This window comes from Staurois parvus, unplaced genomic scaffold, assembly GCF_062004578.1.
Source record: "Staurois parvus isolate SC_StPar_1 unplaced genomic scaffold, SC_StPar_1.0 ptg000858l, whole genome shotgun sequence".
Taxonomy (NCBI): domain Eukaryota; kingdom Metazoa; phylum Chordata; class Amphibia; order Anura; family Ranidae; genus Staurois; species Staurois parvus.
In genome coordinates, this window is record NW_028318654.1 from 1,569,565 (window position 1) to 1,588,168 (window position 18,604).

Sequence of the window (18,604 nt, forward strand, 5' to 3'; positions counted from 1 at the left end):
GCCCATACTGTAATGCTAATACTGTTGTACATCAATGACATCACCACTCAATCTCACTCCAAATTTCCTGAAACTAGCACTGTATATATATAATATATAGTATACCTATGAGGCTGTAAGTGCAGGAGTGCCTAGGCACCTTCACATGCACATGGAATGCATTGCTATTTTTCTGGAGGAATTCCAGCCAAAAGATACTGCTTATTCATAGTTAACATTTCTAATGTTCTCTTTGCTTGATGAACGGCTCATGAAACTTTACTGCTACTTATAAATATGTGATTCTGCATTTTACTGGGTAGGGGGTGCATGCCCCCCTGGCTGTATTGTGATTTGTCACAGTATATGCGGATCACTGGGTCCCGGCCAGTGATTTACCACCAGCACCTGGTGATCGGCACTGTGTCTGAGCTGTGCTCAGTGACAGGGAATCTAGTTGTTTTAATTAGCTGCTAAGCAGGGAATAGAAACAACTAGATCCCTAGTAAAAGCAGCACACCGTACAGACAGAAACACTTATTAGGCACATATTTACCCCTTAATCGCTAGTTCCCACAAAGTGTCAGTTAGTGTCAGATTGCCCACCACACTATCACAGTCCCAATATAAGTCATTGATTGTCACCATTACTAGTATAAAAAAATAAATAAATAAAACATGCAGTATACTATATATCCCATAGTTTGTAGACACTACAACTTTCTACAAACCATTCAATACACATGTATTGGGATTCTTCTTTTACCAAAGACATGTAGCAGAATACATTTCACCCAAAATCTATTAAGAGATTTGACTTTTATGGGATATATGTTATAGCAGAAAGTAAAAAATATATTTTTTTTGCAAAAGTGTCAGTCTTTTTTCTTTTATATATTAAAAAAATAGTTGTGCTGTATTAAAACAAATAAATAATTAAAGTCCAAATGTAACCGGGGATATCGGGATTGGACATCCTTGGATGTCCTGCGAGACTGCTATGCTAGAAGGTCACATTCCTATGTTGGAAGATCCATGGTACAAGATCCATGCAGCTTCACACTTTGTTGAACCTCCTATAATTTGGGGTCTAATAATTTGCTAAGAGGCTGTGTGTGCTGTGAGGTGGTGGGCTCACTGGTGCACATCGTTGGATCTCACTATTCAATTGATGGGCATTACAATATTTCACTAATTCATTCTGATAGCATACTGTATAAGGACTTTGTCTTTACTAAGGATTCACACAGCACTTCTGTGGGATCTCTATTTACATTTGGACTTCATTTATTTATTTGTTTTAATACAGCGCAACTATTTTTGTATATCACGTATTGCACATTTGTATTTTATGTTTTAGAGTGCAGCGGTGGAATTTGATTTTTGACATTTTAATAATCACATTTAGCACAGAGCGCAGTATAAATGTATTGTTTAGTTTCATATAATAAAACATTAAAAAATGCAGTGATGATCAAATACCACCAAAAGAAAGTTCTATTTGTGTGAAAGAAAAGATAGAAATTTTGTTTGGGTATAGCATTGCATGACCGAGCAATTGTCAGTTAAAGTAGTGCAGCACTACTTAGGAAAAAATGGCCTGGTCATGAAGGAGGTAAATCTTCTGCAGGGCAAGTGGTTAATATAACAAATTTTCACATTTGGAGTCCAGGTCCACTTTAGTTATTTTCAACCAGACTCCAAATTTTCCCTCCAAATTTTAGAAAGTCCTAGTAATTTCTATTATTATCTTGGATATTCATCTCCAATGTCATACTTAATGTGATCTCTAGAAACTCAACACTGGTTGATCAGACTAATTCATACCCTGCCTGATTTTTTAAGGATGGACAGACCATTGGGGAGCAATTGCAATTTAGTTCAATTTATCACCAACCCTGAATGTTGTTTGCACAGTCAGATGCAGGGGCGGATTGACAACTCATGGGGCCCCTGGGCAATAGGGGATCATGGGGCCCCTGTGTCCTTGCCCAAACTCAAAAAAGCCTTTGAAAAAGGAACCGGGGGCCCCCTACTGACCCCGGGCCCTTGGGCAGTGCCCGAGTTTCCAAATTGTCAGTCCTCCCCTGGTCAGATGATGTCCACTTCAAAGCAGGGGTCTCCAAACTGTGGCCCACAGGCCAAATCCAGCCCATTACAAGTTTTTATCAGGCCCTCTAAAGTAAGAGGGGACTTTGTTGGGGACTCTGATGTAAGGAGGGACTCTGGTAGGGGCTCTCATATAAGGGGGGACTCTGATGTAAGATGAACTCCGATGTAAGGTGGACTTTGTATATGCGATGTGACCCTCATACCGAAAAGCTTGGAGAGCCCTGCTTTAAAGGATAACTTCTCCAAAAGTAAAGTTGTCATTTAAAGTGTAAGTCCACCTTCAGCAAGATTTTCCTAAAAAATATTCCTATGCAATTCCATATCCTGTGAATAGTATATACCAGTGTTCCATCTGATGTAAATGTTACACATCCTCCCATTACAGATGCAGTTGTTGGGGGGGCCTCTCCAAAAAAATCACTGAAGCCTCATTCCCTTCTGTCCTGACGCTTGCATAGGTGGAATTTTGGAAAACCTTGAAGGTGAACTAAGCCGAGCCAAATACCAACCCCCTGTGGTTGCTAATCTTCAAATCTCTATGTTAGTTTCAATAATTAAAGTTACCTACAAAATATTAGGTTTAAACACACTGCAATATAATCACCATACTAACTATAAATACGCTAGTCTTTACTTTAGGCTTCCGGGCCAGCACTACCACTAGGCAAACTAGGCATCCGCCTAGGGTGTACTGATGCCAAGGGCACATCCACAACCAGGGCCATATAGGGCAGTACAGCCAGCCCTGCTGTAACATTAATTATATTTTCCCTGGGCCCCATCAGTTCACCAGAAGGGCCCAGGAGGCGAGAAGCAGAGAGGGACTCTTTTCTCAATTTCGGCCATAGGCGGCTAAAGTCTTTCACTGGCAGAGTGATTCTTTCACTGGTGGAGTGATTATCCCTGCAGAGGGCTGAAGGCGAGGCTGTAGCCAGGTGGCGGGAGGTGATTCAACAGAGAGGTGGCCGAGGGCACAGGCTGCAATGTGAACCCGATGCACAGGCAAGCTCACAATTTCTGTTTTCTGAGGCACAGACGGGGATATAGCTGTGTACAGACAGACATACAGCACCTTTTGTACTGTGTGATCATCATCATGATAATGATGACGATCACATAAAAACACTGAGATGCTTACTGTTAGTTTTTATCTACACTTGTGTTTGAGGGGCATTATAAAATATGCAGCTGAGCCACACTTTTACCGTCCCCCATCCACTCCCCATTATGCTGCAAAGGCACTGCCACCGTAGTATGGCAATAGTGGTGGGGTGTTGTGTAGCTGTGTAAAACCCCCTGCTGCCTTACTACAGTGGCAGTGCCTTTGAAGTATAATGGGAAGTGGGTGGGGGACGGTAAAAGTGTGGCTACGTGCACATTTTTAATGTCCCTCAAACACAAGTGTAAATAAGAATGAACAGGAGGCATCTCATTGAGGGTGCGTAAATCTGACAGGCTGTCAGCTGGAAATTATCCAATAGCTGTGCAGCCTCCACATCGCTTCCACACCCTCCATGTGCCCTGCTATGCTTCCCAGGCTCCGCTCTCCCATCAGCTGACCTGGGACTTGCATGGTGGGAGCCACTGGTAGAAGGGAAGGAGATCATCGAAAATCTGTTCACTGATCTCCCCTTTCTGTAAGTGACCTGGAAGCAACATGTAAAACGTCACTTCTGGGTCCTGGTGTCACTGTCCCCAGACAACATTGGATGATGTTAGCTGGAGACGAAGCAGCTGACCTGGGACCTGGTACTTGCATGGTGGGAGCCACCAGTAGAAGGGAAGGAGATCATCGAAAATCTGTTCACTGATCTCCCCTTCCTGTAAGTGACCTGGAAGCAACATGTAAAACGTCACTTCTGGGTCCTGGTGTCACTGTCCCCAGACAGCATTGGATGATGTTAGCTGGAGACAAAGCAGCTGACCTGGGACCTGGGACTTGCATGGTGGGAGCCACCAGTAGAAGGGAAGGAGATCATCGAAAATCTGTTCACTGATCTCCCCTTCCTGTAAGTGACCTGGAAGCAACATGTAAAACGTCACTTCTGGGTCCTGGTGTCACTGTCCCCAGACAGCATTGGATGTTGTTAGCTGGAGACGAAGCCGCCTCCTGTAAACTTCAGCACATCACTTCCTTCTAGCTCCGCAGTCAGTCTCCACATGGAGCTATCGTTGGCAAGGATTAGCTCCGAGTGGAGTGTTATTTTGAAGTTTGGTTTTTTTTGGGAGGGGAGGGGGAGATGCAAGTAGATGGTCTTGCCTAGGGCGCACTATAGTCTACCACCGGCCCTGCCCAGGGATATTTGTGATCTGATGCAAAGTTTAATAGTAAAAAGAAGTTTAACTCAGGAATCTAAACAGCTATCATCTAGAGCAGGGTTTCTCAACTAGGGTTCCTCCAGAGGTTGCTAGGGGTTCCTTAACCATCAATACGTGCAATTTTACACCTTCCTGCCCAGGCCATTTTTCAGGTTTCAGCGCTCTCACACCTTGAATGACAATTGCGCGGTCATACAACATTGTACCCAAACTAAAATTTTATCATTTTCTTCACATAACTAGAGCTTTCTTTTGGTGGTATTTAATCACCGCTGGGGTTTTTATTTTTTGCTAAATTAACAAAAAAAGACCAAAAATTTTGAAAAAACACACATTTTTCTTTGTTTCTGTTATAAAAGTTTGCAAATAAATAATTGTTCTTCATAAATTTAGGCCGAGATGTATTCTGCTACATGTCTTTGGTGAAAATAACCCAAATTAGGATGCATTATTTAGTTTGTAGGAAAGTTAGAGTTCACAAACTATGGTATAGATCCGAATATTGATCAATCCTGAAGTACTGACAGCCAATCTAATTTCTTGAGGTCCAAGAATGTCAGAACAGTACAGATATCCCCAAATGACCCCTTTTTGCAAAGTAGACAGTCCGACGTACTTCATAAGAGGCATGGCGAGTTTTTTGAAGTTGTGTTTTTTTTGCCATAATTTTTCGGAAAATGAAAAAATTAAAACAATTAGTTTCACTATTTTTTTTTACATACTGTCACCAGTGCAGTACAGCGTCATCATATAACTGGCATGGCGGTGATCAGGGACACTGACTGGTGACAGTATGAAAAAAAATATATATATATTTTTTTTTTTTTTATTTATTTATTTTTTTTTTTAAGATTTGTTTTTCATATTTCACTATGACCAAAGTAGTACAATGTTACCATAGTAACACTGTACTACTTTGGGGAAGTGATCAGTATTTTTTTTTTTTTTTTTACACAATTTGCTTATAGCAAAGAATTACTTTGCTATAAGCAAGCATTTACCTGAATGACATCGATTCATTCAGGGTTTTTTTTTTCTTTTGTGCTTAGCTGTGATTTGGCCACAGCTAATCACATGACATGTGCATGTGATTAGCTGTGACCATTCACAGCTAGACACTAGTATACAATGGATGGCATGAATGAAGCCATCCATTGTATACAACTGTCATGTGACCTGCTGTGATTGGTCACAGCAGGTTACATGGTACCAGCAACGGGGGCCGATACTCAGATCTGTCATCGGCCGTGTCTGAGGTACACGGCCGGTGACAGATCGCGCCGCTGCGCGGCTCTGCAGGAGCGCAATCTGCGCATGTGCAGGAGGACACCAGTGTTTGAGGTCCACCCGGAACTCTGATGACATTTGCCGGCCGCCATTCGGCCATAGGGCGGGCGGCAAGTGGTTAAGCAATGAACAATTTCTGCCTCTCATATAGGTTCCCACTGACACCATTAATCCTTCTAGCTATCTGTAAGGGGGTAATTGTTCCCAGTGACCACAGGTGTAAGGAGCATTCTTCTCCCTGACCATCACACTAAGGTATCAGGAGTTGTAGTAAGTTTTAGAAGGGGTTCCTTGAGACTGAAAGTTATTTCAAGGGTTCCTCTGTGTTGAAAAAGGTTGAGAAAGGCTGACCTAGAGAATGAATAAAATCTGTGCTGGAGCTGAGATCATTCCATGATGTATCAAACATTTCCAGTTATGACTTTGTCTTGGTGAGTTATATCGTCTGAATATTACCTGTAGAGGCTGCAACTGCTCCAATGAGAATAGAAGGGACCCCCAAGACTGCAGACAGAACCCCTGAGAGGTAAGATGTTACCATTGCTTGCTTAGAGGATGATGCAGCAAGAACTCTCTGAAAATAGATTTGCCATGCAATGCCACCCAGACTCTGAAATGACAAAATGTGTCAATAAACCAGTGGGTGAAAAATCTGTTATTTCATTTTTATAGGTAATAATGTAAGATGCTTGAATGGAGGGCTCTGCACTTCCTTTTATAAAAAAAAGGAAAAAAAAATGTTACGATCAAATTTAAAAAAATTGAATTTGAGGTCCAATTGTACACTCACTTGTCCAAACCAGCGGTGTATAGGTTTGTACTGGGTATGTACCATACCATACACAAGCAACTGATCCATCTGATGGATGTGCCAGGAATTACTGACAAATCTCTCTATCCTTAAAATATCTTATATAGTACATACGGTGTCACTAAATGTAATTGCTGTCACTTGGAACCTCCAAAGAAATAAACAGGGAGCTTAAAGTGGAGTTCCAGTCATATTTGAGTTTATTAAATGTCAGCAGCTACAACTGTAGCTGCTGACTTTTAATAAACACACACTCACCTATCCCAGAGTACCCCACTATCCCTTTTCTCCCCCTTGTCTCCCCGATGTCGGCATCTCAACTGTGGGCACCAGGCTGTGACAGCTTGCGGCTTCACAGCCGGGTGCCCACTGCGCATGAGCGAGTCGCGCTGCACATCCTGATTGCCCTGGCAGTCTTCTGGGGCCTGTGAAGTATCCCAGAAGACTGCAGGAGAAAGGAGGGGGGCCAAAATTCTGGCTCACTTCACCACAGGGCACTGAGCTGGAAGTGGGAGCGGGTATCTGTCAAAACCAGGTATCCGCTCCCCCTCAAAAAGTGCCAAATATGGCAGTGAAGGGGGTGGCAAACTTTTGGGTTGAACTCCACTAAAAACAAAACATTTGGAAGGATTCGGCTTGGGAGTGTCTGTATTTAGTAATGATTCTTGGAGGTCTGTTTATAAAATTGTAACTGTGTGCCTCAAGTAATCGTAAAGCCATCACAGTACTCTGTCTAATACAGTCATGGCCACAAATATTGGCACCCCTGCATTTTTGCCTATTGTTTTGGCATTCTCATGATTATTCTTTTGTTTGTTTTTGGTATGACACAAAAAAAGTGCAGAAACAAAAAGCCAAATCTGACACATTCCACATGAAACTCCAAAAATAAACTGGACACAATTAATGGCACCCTCAATTTAATATTTGGTAGCACACCCCTTGGAAAAAATAACAAAAATCAAACGCTTCCTGTAACCATCAATGAGTTTCTTACACCTCTCTACTGGAATTTTGGACCGCTCTTCTTTCGCCAACTGCTCCAGGTCTTGGATTGGAAGGGTTCCTTTTCCAAACTGCTGTTTTGAGATCTCACCACAGGTGCTCTATGGGATTGAGATCTGGACTCCTTGCTGGCAAATTCAGTACTCTCCAGCGCTTTGTCTGAAGCCAATTCTAGGTGCTTTTTGACGTGTGCTTTGGGTCATTGTCCTGTTGCAAGACCCATGACCTTAGATAAAGACCCAGCTTTCTGACACTTGGCCCTATATTGCACCTCAGAATTCTTTGGTAGTCTTCAGATTTCATAATTTCATGCACACAGACAAGACATCCAGTGCCTGAAGAAGCAAAGCAACCCGAAAACAACAGTGAACTTCCACCATGTTTGACTGTAGGGACTGTATTCTTTTCTTCAAAGGCCTCATCTCTTTTTCTGAAAACAATAGAACAATGGCCTTTACCAAAAAGCTGTAATTTTTTTTTGTCTGTCCACAGCACATTCTCCCAAAATGATTTTGCCAAACTCCAATCTGGCTTCTTTATGTTTCTCTGTCAGTAATGGGGTCTTCCTGGGTCTCCTACAATAGCGTTCCTTTTCATTCAGAAGGCGATATACAGGCAGTCCCCGAGTTAAGTACATTCGGCTTACGTAATACTCATACTTACGTACACTTCCCTCGGGACCGGAAGTCAAGCTGTCAGCATTCTTGTGCAGCAAGCTGATAAGAGACTAGCTGATAAGAGACATCAGAGAGACATAAGAGACAGAGACATCCATTGCTCGTTACTTGTGGGGCTAGCAGTGTCTGCCCACTATCTCCAAAGTGATTTAAGACTGTCTGTCTGCACCTCCGGGGAGAGGAAAGGAGAGGCTGTCAGGCTGCTCACTGAAGTGATCCTCCGTCTGTGCAGGGGGGAGGGGGCAGCGTGTGCTGTGTAAAGGAGAGCAGAGTTCTCTCATACAGTACATTACAGTACAGTGTATTTTTACATTTGGATGTCGGAGACACTGTTGCTGCCCAATCCTCTCCAACATGCCATCCTCTGCCAAGATAGTTTAAAGTTGTACTCTACACTGTACAAGAGTTTACAGTATAATATTTGAATGTTGAATTTGATGTTTAAACATTTACATGCACATAAAAGTTAAATATGTTAAGGCAAACATGTGTCCAAGCTGCAGTTCTTATGCAAAACACCAGTTTAGAGCCTCTTGAGGTTTTACTGCTTTCTGTAACCTTATTACAAAAACGTAATCTAATATCCTGTCGTTTGGTTAGTAGTTAGTGCTTATAAAAGTGCCTGATTCAACTTATGAACAAATTCGACTTATGAACAAACCTACAGTCCCTATCTTGTACGTAACCCGGGGACTGCCTGTATAGTGCGAGCTGACACAGTTTTACCCTGTGCCCGAAGGTCAGCTTGAATTTATCTTGAAGTTGATCGAGGGTCTTTATTCACCATTCAAACAGTCCTTCATTGCAATCTTTGACGTTTTTTCTCTTTGTCCACGCCAAGGGATATTAGCTGCAGTGCCATGGGCTGTAAACTTCTTGACAATGTTGCGTACAGTGGACACAGGAACATTAAAATCTCTGGAGATGAACTTGTAACCTTGAGATTGTCCGTGCTTTGCCACAATTTGTTTCTCAAATCCTCAGACAAATATTTGCTGCTCTTTCTCTTTTCTCTGCTCCATGTGGCACACAGAGACACTCAACAGAAAGGTTGAGTCAGTTTTTCACCATTTTAACTGGTTACCAGTGTGATTTCTATATTGTCAGCACCTGTTAATTGATACAGTGAGTTTAATTACAAATTACAGGAGCATCACAAACTTGGAATGCAATTAATCTTCCAATTTTGAGAAGGTGCCAATAATTTTGTCCAGTCCATTTTTTGGGGTTTTGTGTGGAATGTCAGATTTGGCTTTTTGTTTCTCCACTTTTTTGTTTCATACCAATACAAACAAAAAAAATAAACATGAGAATGCCTAAACATTTGTAAACGCAACAATTTTCTGAGTGAAGTAGTGCAGGGGAGCCAATATTTTTGGCCATGACTATACATGTATTTCCTTTATTCATCAGCTCTATCTAGCGGCCTAATGTGGTATTTTCCTGAAATACCTCAATCAGGAAAATACAGTATCGTGACTACTATATATATTATGAAATATACATATTAGACAAGAGTACAGGATTTATTTGTGATAACTGTGCGAATGTTTGTGGCATTTACACAGCAAACTTGCTATAAAGAGACCTGAGAGACGATTCTGAATCCCAACTTCTGTGGGGTGGTCAGGCAGTTGTAAAGGGGTTAAGGGGGAACTGAACTGTGCAGCAAAAAGGCAAGATGAGGGCAAAGAATTGGTCACCAGTATTACCTGCGGTCTCCCTGCCACTGATAGTTCCAACAATTACTGACTCACCATGCCTTGTTCTGCAACATGTCTCTGCGTAGAGGAGGCCATCTTGAGTCAAGGTATGCTTCTCCATGTCAGAGCTGCCCTCTGGATGACAGCATATACACCCAACTGTCCTGGAACCTGGCATCTCACATTTCTAGGGCATATCCTGAGCCAAATGATGAACATTTTGTTTCAGCACCCAGCTGCAGGTTTATGCACTCACTGCCTGGTGAAGGGATCTCCTACCAGCAGTAGATGTATAGTTCCTGCACGGAGAAAGCAGCATGGGACACGGCATCAGAGTTCCTCCTGAGAACTAATTTTTTTCCCATGCCCCAACACTGGGTGCCAATGGTTAATTCCTCTATCCCACTGGCACCATCACCTTTTCTTTTCACCCTTCCCCCACCAATACCAACATTTTATTTTTTCCTCATTCACCAAGGTTCCCCCCCAACCCAATAACACCAATGTTTCCTGGAAAGGTGAGGTCACAAACCTAGCCATGCTGTCTGGCAGGGGTGCCTGGATTATAAGAATGAATAAACAGAATTTTGGCAGGTAAAACAGTTCCCAGACATGTATTTCAATCATTTGCATAGCTGTTAGCTCAACTGTGAGTTCAGCTCTGAAACTGCTGTCAGATCAACAAACTTTACTAGCAGCAGTATAGTGCTACTAGGTTCCAACTAATTTTATATAGTTTTGAATATATTTTTGTGTATTATTGTTTTATTTATGTGCAGTCTGGAAAATACAAAGTATTGTGTAAATAATTTGAGTTCATTAATTTCCAGCTAGTAAGTAAAGCTCTAGGCTCTTTTTCATGTGATTACCTATCTGTTCTGTTGATAAAACCTGTTGTTTAAAGAGCTCAATAGCTCAATCTAATTTCTGACAAATAAGAGCCATAGAAGTAATAATTGATAGCACACAGTTTTTGGTGACCACTCTGAGGTATGACTTCAATTGAACAAAATTTAGTTTGCTAAAGTACCATATATAATAAACTACAGCCTTTTGAATAAAATACTGTTTTATCATTTGTTGCATCTTAGTGATGCTGATCTCCTGCAGCCACGTTCTGTATACGTCTACTCCAGTGATGGGTACATGGCATTTCTCAGGGTTTCCTGATGATAACAACAGTAAACTGTGTCTACTTGTTATCCCTATCACAAGCCCGTGTGAAAGGGTGATAATCCAGGAGCACAAATATTGCACAGGAACTGAGTGTTGTCACCTTATGACAGCCTTCTAAAGTCTGGGCAATGTCTCCGGGTCAAATGATGGAACTCTTGTTCCAGCACCCAGCTGCAGGACTATACACTGACTGAATGGTGGTGTGATCTCCCGCCAAAGGTAGAATAGTCCATCAAAGGACCTTCATGGTAGAATCACCTGGTGTTATTTTAATGAAAGCTGCAGTTTTAAAAATATTGAAAATGACTTTTGAAATTACATTAAAAAGAAATGCCCGTAGCGAAATAAAGAAGAAATAGCGCAGGGCATACATGACTAGGCCCAGAGTGGGGGAAGGAAGAGCAGAAAGGGTTAAGGTAGCTCCAGGGGGATTTGTTATTGTTAATGGGGGGTAGCTGATTGGTAGAGGTTTGTGTAGGTGGGGTTTTGCTGCACCTTAGGGTGGGAGGTTCTGTGAGGGGGCGTCAGTTAGCTGGACGGCAAGAGTGTGAGCTTCCCTCCCGCCCTCCCTGTTTGGGTGAGTTTTTGGGTCCCTCCGGGTAGAAGGGGGGGACTATCTTGGTTAATGGACGGTTGTTGGTCTTTGGAGGCGGTTCTTATTTGGATGGTGAACGTCACTGGTGTGGGACCCATCCGTGGTATGGGATGCCCGGGGACATTCCCAGTTAACCGAGGTTTAACTGGAAGGTGGTGGTGCTGCACTGTGGACGGTATGGTTGTCTCCGAGCTGGTTGGTTGCGGCTGGAGGCCTAGTGTATATGGTTGTCCGCAGGTGCATTTCGGATCGTTTTGGGGTGCCTTCGAGGACCAACAACAATTCTGGGGGTTTCTGTTATACGGTCTGGTTGGTGGCGGTTGTTGGTCTTTGGAGGCGGTTCTTATTTGGAAGGTAAACAACAATGGTGTGGGACCCATCCGTGGTATGGGATGCCTGGGGACATTCCCAGTTAACCAAGGTTTAACTGGAAGGTGGTGGTGCTGCACTGCGGACGGTATGGTTGTCTCCGAGCTGGTTGGTAGCGGCTGGAGGCCTAGTGTATATGGTTGTCCGCAGGTGCATTTCGGATCATTTTCGGGTGCCTTCGAAGACCAACAACAATTCTGGGGGTTTTTCTGTTATAAGGAATGGTTGGTGTATTGTAACTTGAGTTATTATTAAAAGGCCATGTTGGCCATTTACTCCAAAATTGGTGTTCTGTCTTTTGTTAGTAGAATTGGTTAAGGGGAAGGGGGTTGGTGCGGAACGGTAATGGTGGTGATGGGGAAGTGGAGGAGCCTATCTCTGGTGCAATAGTCAAGTTAAATTTGATAGGGCCTTATTAACTGTAATATAATGTATACTATACTATCTTAATTGCCAGTTCACACGTGTTGGTGTGGATTCACCCCCCCGGTTTTCCCCACCCTACACCACCCCTTGCCCTTTCCCAATGACTCACATTACTTGTACTGTACTCCTCTCTTTTCTGTCTCCTTTTCTTTACCTGCTAGAAGGTTAAATCTCCTTAGGTGCTCCCCACAGGTTCTTGGATCTTTCCCCACCCAATCAAAGACCTATGAATAAGCACACCAAAACTGTAGGTAACTAACCTGTAATATGCAGTAGCGAACCCCCAGTTTCCCTATATCCCACTATTATGACTCTAGAAAAAGGGCTACTCACTGAAGCCTACAACAAGCATGACCAAGCCCACGGCCACAGCATATGGACAGAAGCATCATCTAATGAGCTTCAGATCAATGAGAGAGCCCAGGCCTCGTGTTTCAGATACCTCCTATCACCTTCTCACATGCTCATATTCAGGACTTCTTCGAGCCTCTTCCATCCTTTGAAACTCACTACCTCTCATACTCTGTCCATCTTTAGGGGACCCCTGAAAACTCATCTCTTCAGAGAGGCCTATCCCGCCTCAGCTAATGACTGAATTTTACTTTCTCAAACAACTCATTACTACACAGTTACTACTTTTTGTATCACTTGTCCTTCCTTTTAAATTGTAAGCGCTCATAAGTAGAGCCTTTCTAAGAGTATTTCATTGCATTCGTGTTTTTTTCACCTTACATAACTGAAATTTGTTATTACAATTCTGGAACTTCAAAAAAATGTTAAAAAAAATTAATGAAATGGAAATTTACATATAACTTAACCAACTGAAATTTACTTTATTCACATGAGTTAAAGCTACATTCTAAATGGCTGCTATGGCCTACTGCATTATATGCATGACTATTTAGCCAGAAAGAGTATACACAGCTCTTAATGACATGCTTTTGCATCACAAGAACAAACAGAAGACATGAACTCACCAGGAAAGCCAAATCATCCAGCCATCTTGCAATGTACTGTGGCTGTATATTACCAATCCAGGGTTCTTGGTACACTTTATTCACTGCTGTGTAAGCAATGTTTTCAGATGCAGAATTTAGAAGAGCAAATGGTACACAAATCCACTACGTTTAAAATAAGACAGATGATTAGTATACATTTAATATTTAATGAGCGTTACAAACATTAAGGAGATTAGCTTCATCTGTCATTTCAATATCAGGCAATTCAGTCTCAGTGCAGACCTGCACTCATACACACTGTTGATTGCAGACATTCCTCCCGGCATACCAGGACACTGAAATCTAACGTTGGCGAAGCACACATTCCATTGTCAGATCACAGCAACAGAGCATAGACAGGCCTCAGGTACACGTAGTGGCAGTGGGACATTATTTTTTTTTTTCTGTAGGCATTTGGAGAAAATACATTCCGAATTTCTATTATATTACTGGTATTCCTTGAAAGTTCTAAAGGTGGGGCACTGCTATTGCAATGCATTGAGCGCATCATGCCAAACCAAGGGTATAGCAAAAATGTCAGCTTTTTGGGGGGCATAGTTTGCCAGTAACAGACCCAGGGTCAGACAGGGCTAAATTCTAGTAATACAGTCCTTAAACAAACAGTGTATTCCCACACTCACCATAGTATAAGACTGTGGTAATATGTGAGCGAATATGGCAATACACAAGCATTATCGTGGTATTTGTGGCAATGTTAGGGTAACACACTGGCAACTGTGACAATGTTGTGGACAAAAAAGGGGCAATTGTTACAATACTTTGGCAACAAAAAGGGCAATGGTGGAAATATGCAGGCAACAAAATAATAATGGTGGAAGTACATGGACAACAAAATGGCAATGGTAAAATTGTATGGGCAACAAAAGGGCAATGGTAGCATTACATGTGCAACAAAAAGGCACTGGTAAAATTACATGGGTAACAAAAGGGTAATGGTATAATTACATGGGCAACAAAAGGACCATGGTAGATTTACATGGGCAATGGTAGAATTACTGTACATGGACAACAAAAGGGCAAAGGTAGAATTACATGGGCAAGAAAAGGACAATGGTAGAATTACATGGGTAACAAAAGTTCACTGGTAGAATTACAGGGTCAACAAAAGGGCAATGGTAAAATTACATGGACAACAAAAGGGAAATGGTAGAAATACATGGGCAACAAAAGGGCACTGATGGCAATACATAGGTAATAAATGGGTAGAGGTGCAAGCATATGTGCAAAAAATGGGCAACAGTGACACTACATGGGCAAATGAACAGTCATGACAATAGATGGGCAACAAACAGGCAGTCATAGCATACTGTATATGTGGACTGCAAACAGGCAATATTGGCCTTAATAACCAGAATTCTAGATTCAGGCTCTAACTCGACTCTAACAGGCTCTAACTTGACTCTATGCCTGCCTGGAGTTTGTATGTTCTAAAAAATGGGAACTACTCCAACCTATAACTAGCCTTTACAGCAAGGTGCACATGGAAGGGCAACACACATCGCAAGCAAACAAAAGATTCCCCAGTACTCTTGCCAGCCAGCCTGCAAAACAACTAAATTGCCCTGTCTAACAGTTTACATTAAAAAGCAGAGGGTTTTGTTTTCACATATTTACAAATATATGCATAAGCCGCAGTGCCCTTGACAAGGGACCTCTATATTCTGCAGGCCTAACTCTCTGGGCACACCTACCCTGAACCTATCCATTGTTACATGTGCTCCTACGATGGACACTCTGAAAATGTTAGAATCACAGTATATACAGAGGTCCTTTGTCGCGGTCACTGTAGCTTACGCATATATTTGCAAACATGTGCAAACAACACCCTCTGTTTTTAATGTAAACTGTTAGACAGGGCAATTTGGTTGTTTTGCAGGCTGGCTGGTTAGTGTGCTGGGAAATTTTTTGTTTGTTTGTGATATGCATTGCCCTTCCATGTGCACCTTACTAGTTATAGGTTGCAATGGTTGCCATTTTTTTGTACAGTTGGCTGGATTGGGTGCAGGGACACATTGGATGCCTTCACTGCCATTTTGCTATTGCTGGTGGTCATGTGTGTCCTTGTGCCATTAAGGAGGAGTGGGCTCCCTCCAGGCACACCTTCCCTCAGACTATTCATTGCTATATGTGCTCCAACTATGGAGGCTCTGAAAATTATAGAGTTAGGACATCGGTATATACAGAGGTCCCTTGTCATGGGAACTGCGGCTTATGCATAAATGTGCAAATGGATGCAAAAAAACACCCTCTGTTTTGAACATAACCTGTTAGACAGGCAAGTTAGTTGTTTTGCAGGCTGGCTGGTAAGTGTGCTGGGAAATATTTTGTTTGCAAAGTTTGTATGTTCTCCCAATGTGGCAACTCAAAATTTTTGATTTTCCCTCATGTTCAGTCCAAGTGACAAAGGTCACTAGGACAGACAGAGAGGGTGAATCTCCCTAAGGGGGTAACAAATACTAATAAAAAACATGACAGGTATTCCAACCCTTCACCAGAGTTTCCAAAATTTAGAAAAAGGCATATGTGTGCTTTGCATGTTTTTTCCATAACTGTGCAGTAGTTCAATGTGAAACTTTGCCTCTGTGTAGGAGCTTCCTGTAATAAAGACCAGTCACTGCAGTCCTCATGATTTGGACAGTTTGACTAGTCTTGTCTTCACCCCCTCCTGTAATTTTCTGAAGATATCCTGTGGTGGGATGAGCATTCCACACACCACCTAATGGTGTCCCCACTGACCCATTTATATGTCAAACTGTAGGATGTTATATTGACTCCAACAGACAATGTATTTCCAACCAAGTACTTTTAAACTGTAAGATGACAATGGATTCATATGATAAGAGAATAAATCGGAAATCTGTATAACATATAGCAACACTGCCACATCGCCTTTGACCAGGGGTGGACTGACAACTCATGGGGCCCCCGGGCAATAGGGGATCATGGGGCCCCTGTGTCCTTGCCCAAACTCAAAAAAGTCTACGAAAAAGGTACCAGGGGCATCTCACGGGGCCCCCTACTGACCCCAGGCCCTCAATAGGGGATCATGGGGCCCCTGTGTCCTTGCCCAAACTCAAAAAAGTCTATGAAAAAGGTACCAGAGGCATCTCATGGGGCCCCCTACTGACCCCGGGCCCTCGGGCAGTGCCCGAGTTTCCAAATGGTCAGTCCGCCCCTGCCTTTGACAGAAAAGATCCAGCAAAATGCAAGAATTTGGTTCATCTACTCATTCCTATGTGACATCATTCAGTCTTTATAGTCTTCGGCCACATTGGTCTTCATAGTATGTTGCCACACACCAGAAGTTTGAAATCAGGCTTTTTAAGGGAGTGCCTACTATCTTAACTGGTGGGTGCGAGGAGGGAGTACCAAGATTAGCTTACTAGAAGAAGAGAGAGTTGACGATGGGTGGCACCAGTATGATGATGAGGCTCACTAGTAGTTCACATTGCAGGTCACAGGGTGGCCATGGCAAGCACTTTGCAGACAACTATTATATACTGAGTGTGTTTCAGTTTTAAGGGTTTAGCTGGAGCTGTCCTTGAGACCATTTGCACACTGAACCCTATAGTAAACATTGTGGGAATTAGGGCTTTACTCACCAGACTGATCATCATGAAGAGTAGCTGAATGACATCAGTATAGGCAACAGAATAGAGTCCTCCAAGTAACGTGTACAAAATGACTGTACAGGCAGAGATAACGATGGATATGTAGCCGCTCACATCCAGAATGACTCTGACAGTGGCTCCTACGATGACACATCAGAGATCAGTTCAGGAAATGTTCCTGAGTTACAATCATTGTAAATCGAATCAGCAAGCAACAAACGTTTAGCGTGCTTTCCAGTTATTATGCATCATTTTCAGTTGCTTAGTTGTTCCATTATTTAATGTATCTGCTACAGGTATAGATGTGATTATTGCATGACATACACATGACAATTCTGCCAATGTCAAGTGCTTGTGAAAGTGCTCTAAAGGTGTCCCCTAAAGCGTTTTTGAATTCAGAGGAACCCTTTAAATAACTTTCTGGTCTCAGGTAACCCCTGCTAAAAATTCTTATATCTACAGCTCATGATACATTGATGGTCAGTGGGGAAAATGCCCCTTATACTTGTGGTCATTGGGAAGAATTACCCCATACAGATAGAAAGATTGAACCCCTAGCAACCTCCAGAGGAACCCTTGCATTCCATGGAACCCTAGTTGAGAAACCCTGCCCAAATACTGCTACAGGGAGGCAGGGCTGCGCAAAATCACATATATGTATACTGTACGTGATTTTGCATTTCCGGGTAGGGGGCGCATACACGCGCACCGCCCTGCCCGTGCCACCATTAGCGGCTTTGGCTGTCAATCACTGGGTTCCAGCTGGAGATTCCCCACCAGCACCCAGCACACCAGCCAAAGAACACTGACAGGGAAGAAGTCTGTCTGTAAACAATACATATCTCTCCCCTGTCAGCTCCAGCATGCTTCTTTGTTTTGCTTTGCTTAGCAGAGCAATACAAAGCAGCATGTGTACACAGAAAATCACACACAGCACACATAGTAAAACAGCACACAGTTAACTCTTTGATCGCCCCAGAAGTTAACCTCTTCCTGCCCAGTGTCATTAGTACAGTGTCAGTGCTTTTTATTAGCACTGACCACTGAATTAGTATCACTGGGGATGTCAGTGGCAGTTAGTCAATTCCCACCCAGTGTCAGAATGCCAGCCGCAGTCCCGCTATAAGTCGCTGATCGTCACCATTACTAGTTTTAAAAAAATGTAAATCCCAGTATATATACCATCATTTGTAGACGCTATAAATTTCATGTAAACCAATTAATTTACACGTATTGGGATTTTTTTTTTAGCAAAAACATGTAACAGAATACATTTTGGACAAAATTTATGATGACATTTTATTTTTTTTATTTTTTTACTGTATAGCAAAAATATTGGGTTTATTTTTCAAAATTTTCGGTCTTTTATTGTTTATAGTGCAAATAATAATAAACCGCAGAGGTGATCAAATAACACCAAAAGAAAGCTCTATTCATGGAGAAAAAGGACATAAATTTAATTTGGGTGCAGCGTTGCATGACCACGCAATTGTCAGTTAATGTAATGCAGCGCTG

The 18,604-nt window shown here is 42.4% G+C and overlaps 1 protein-coding gene across 1 annotated transcript in view; it reads right to left on the reverse strand.

Annotated features, from left to right (window-relative positions):
* LOC149443482 (high-affinity choline transporter 1-like) overlaps positions 1-18,604 on the reverse strand; it is a 46,654-nt gene that overhangs the window by 8,447 nt on the left and 19,603 nt on the right. The window contains exons 4-6 of the mRNA XM_089655635.1: positions 17,081-17,229; positions 13,437-13,580; positions 6,154-6,307 (exon numbers count right to left, since the gene is read on the reverse strand). Of these exons, the coding sequence (XP_089511761.1) occupies positions 6,154-6,307; positions 13,437-13,580; positions 17,081-17,229 (447 nt within the window). The remainder of the gene's footprint in view (positions 1-6,153; positions 6,308-13,436; positions 13,581-17,080; positions 17,230-18,604) is intronic.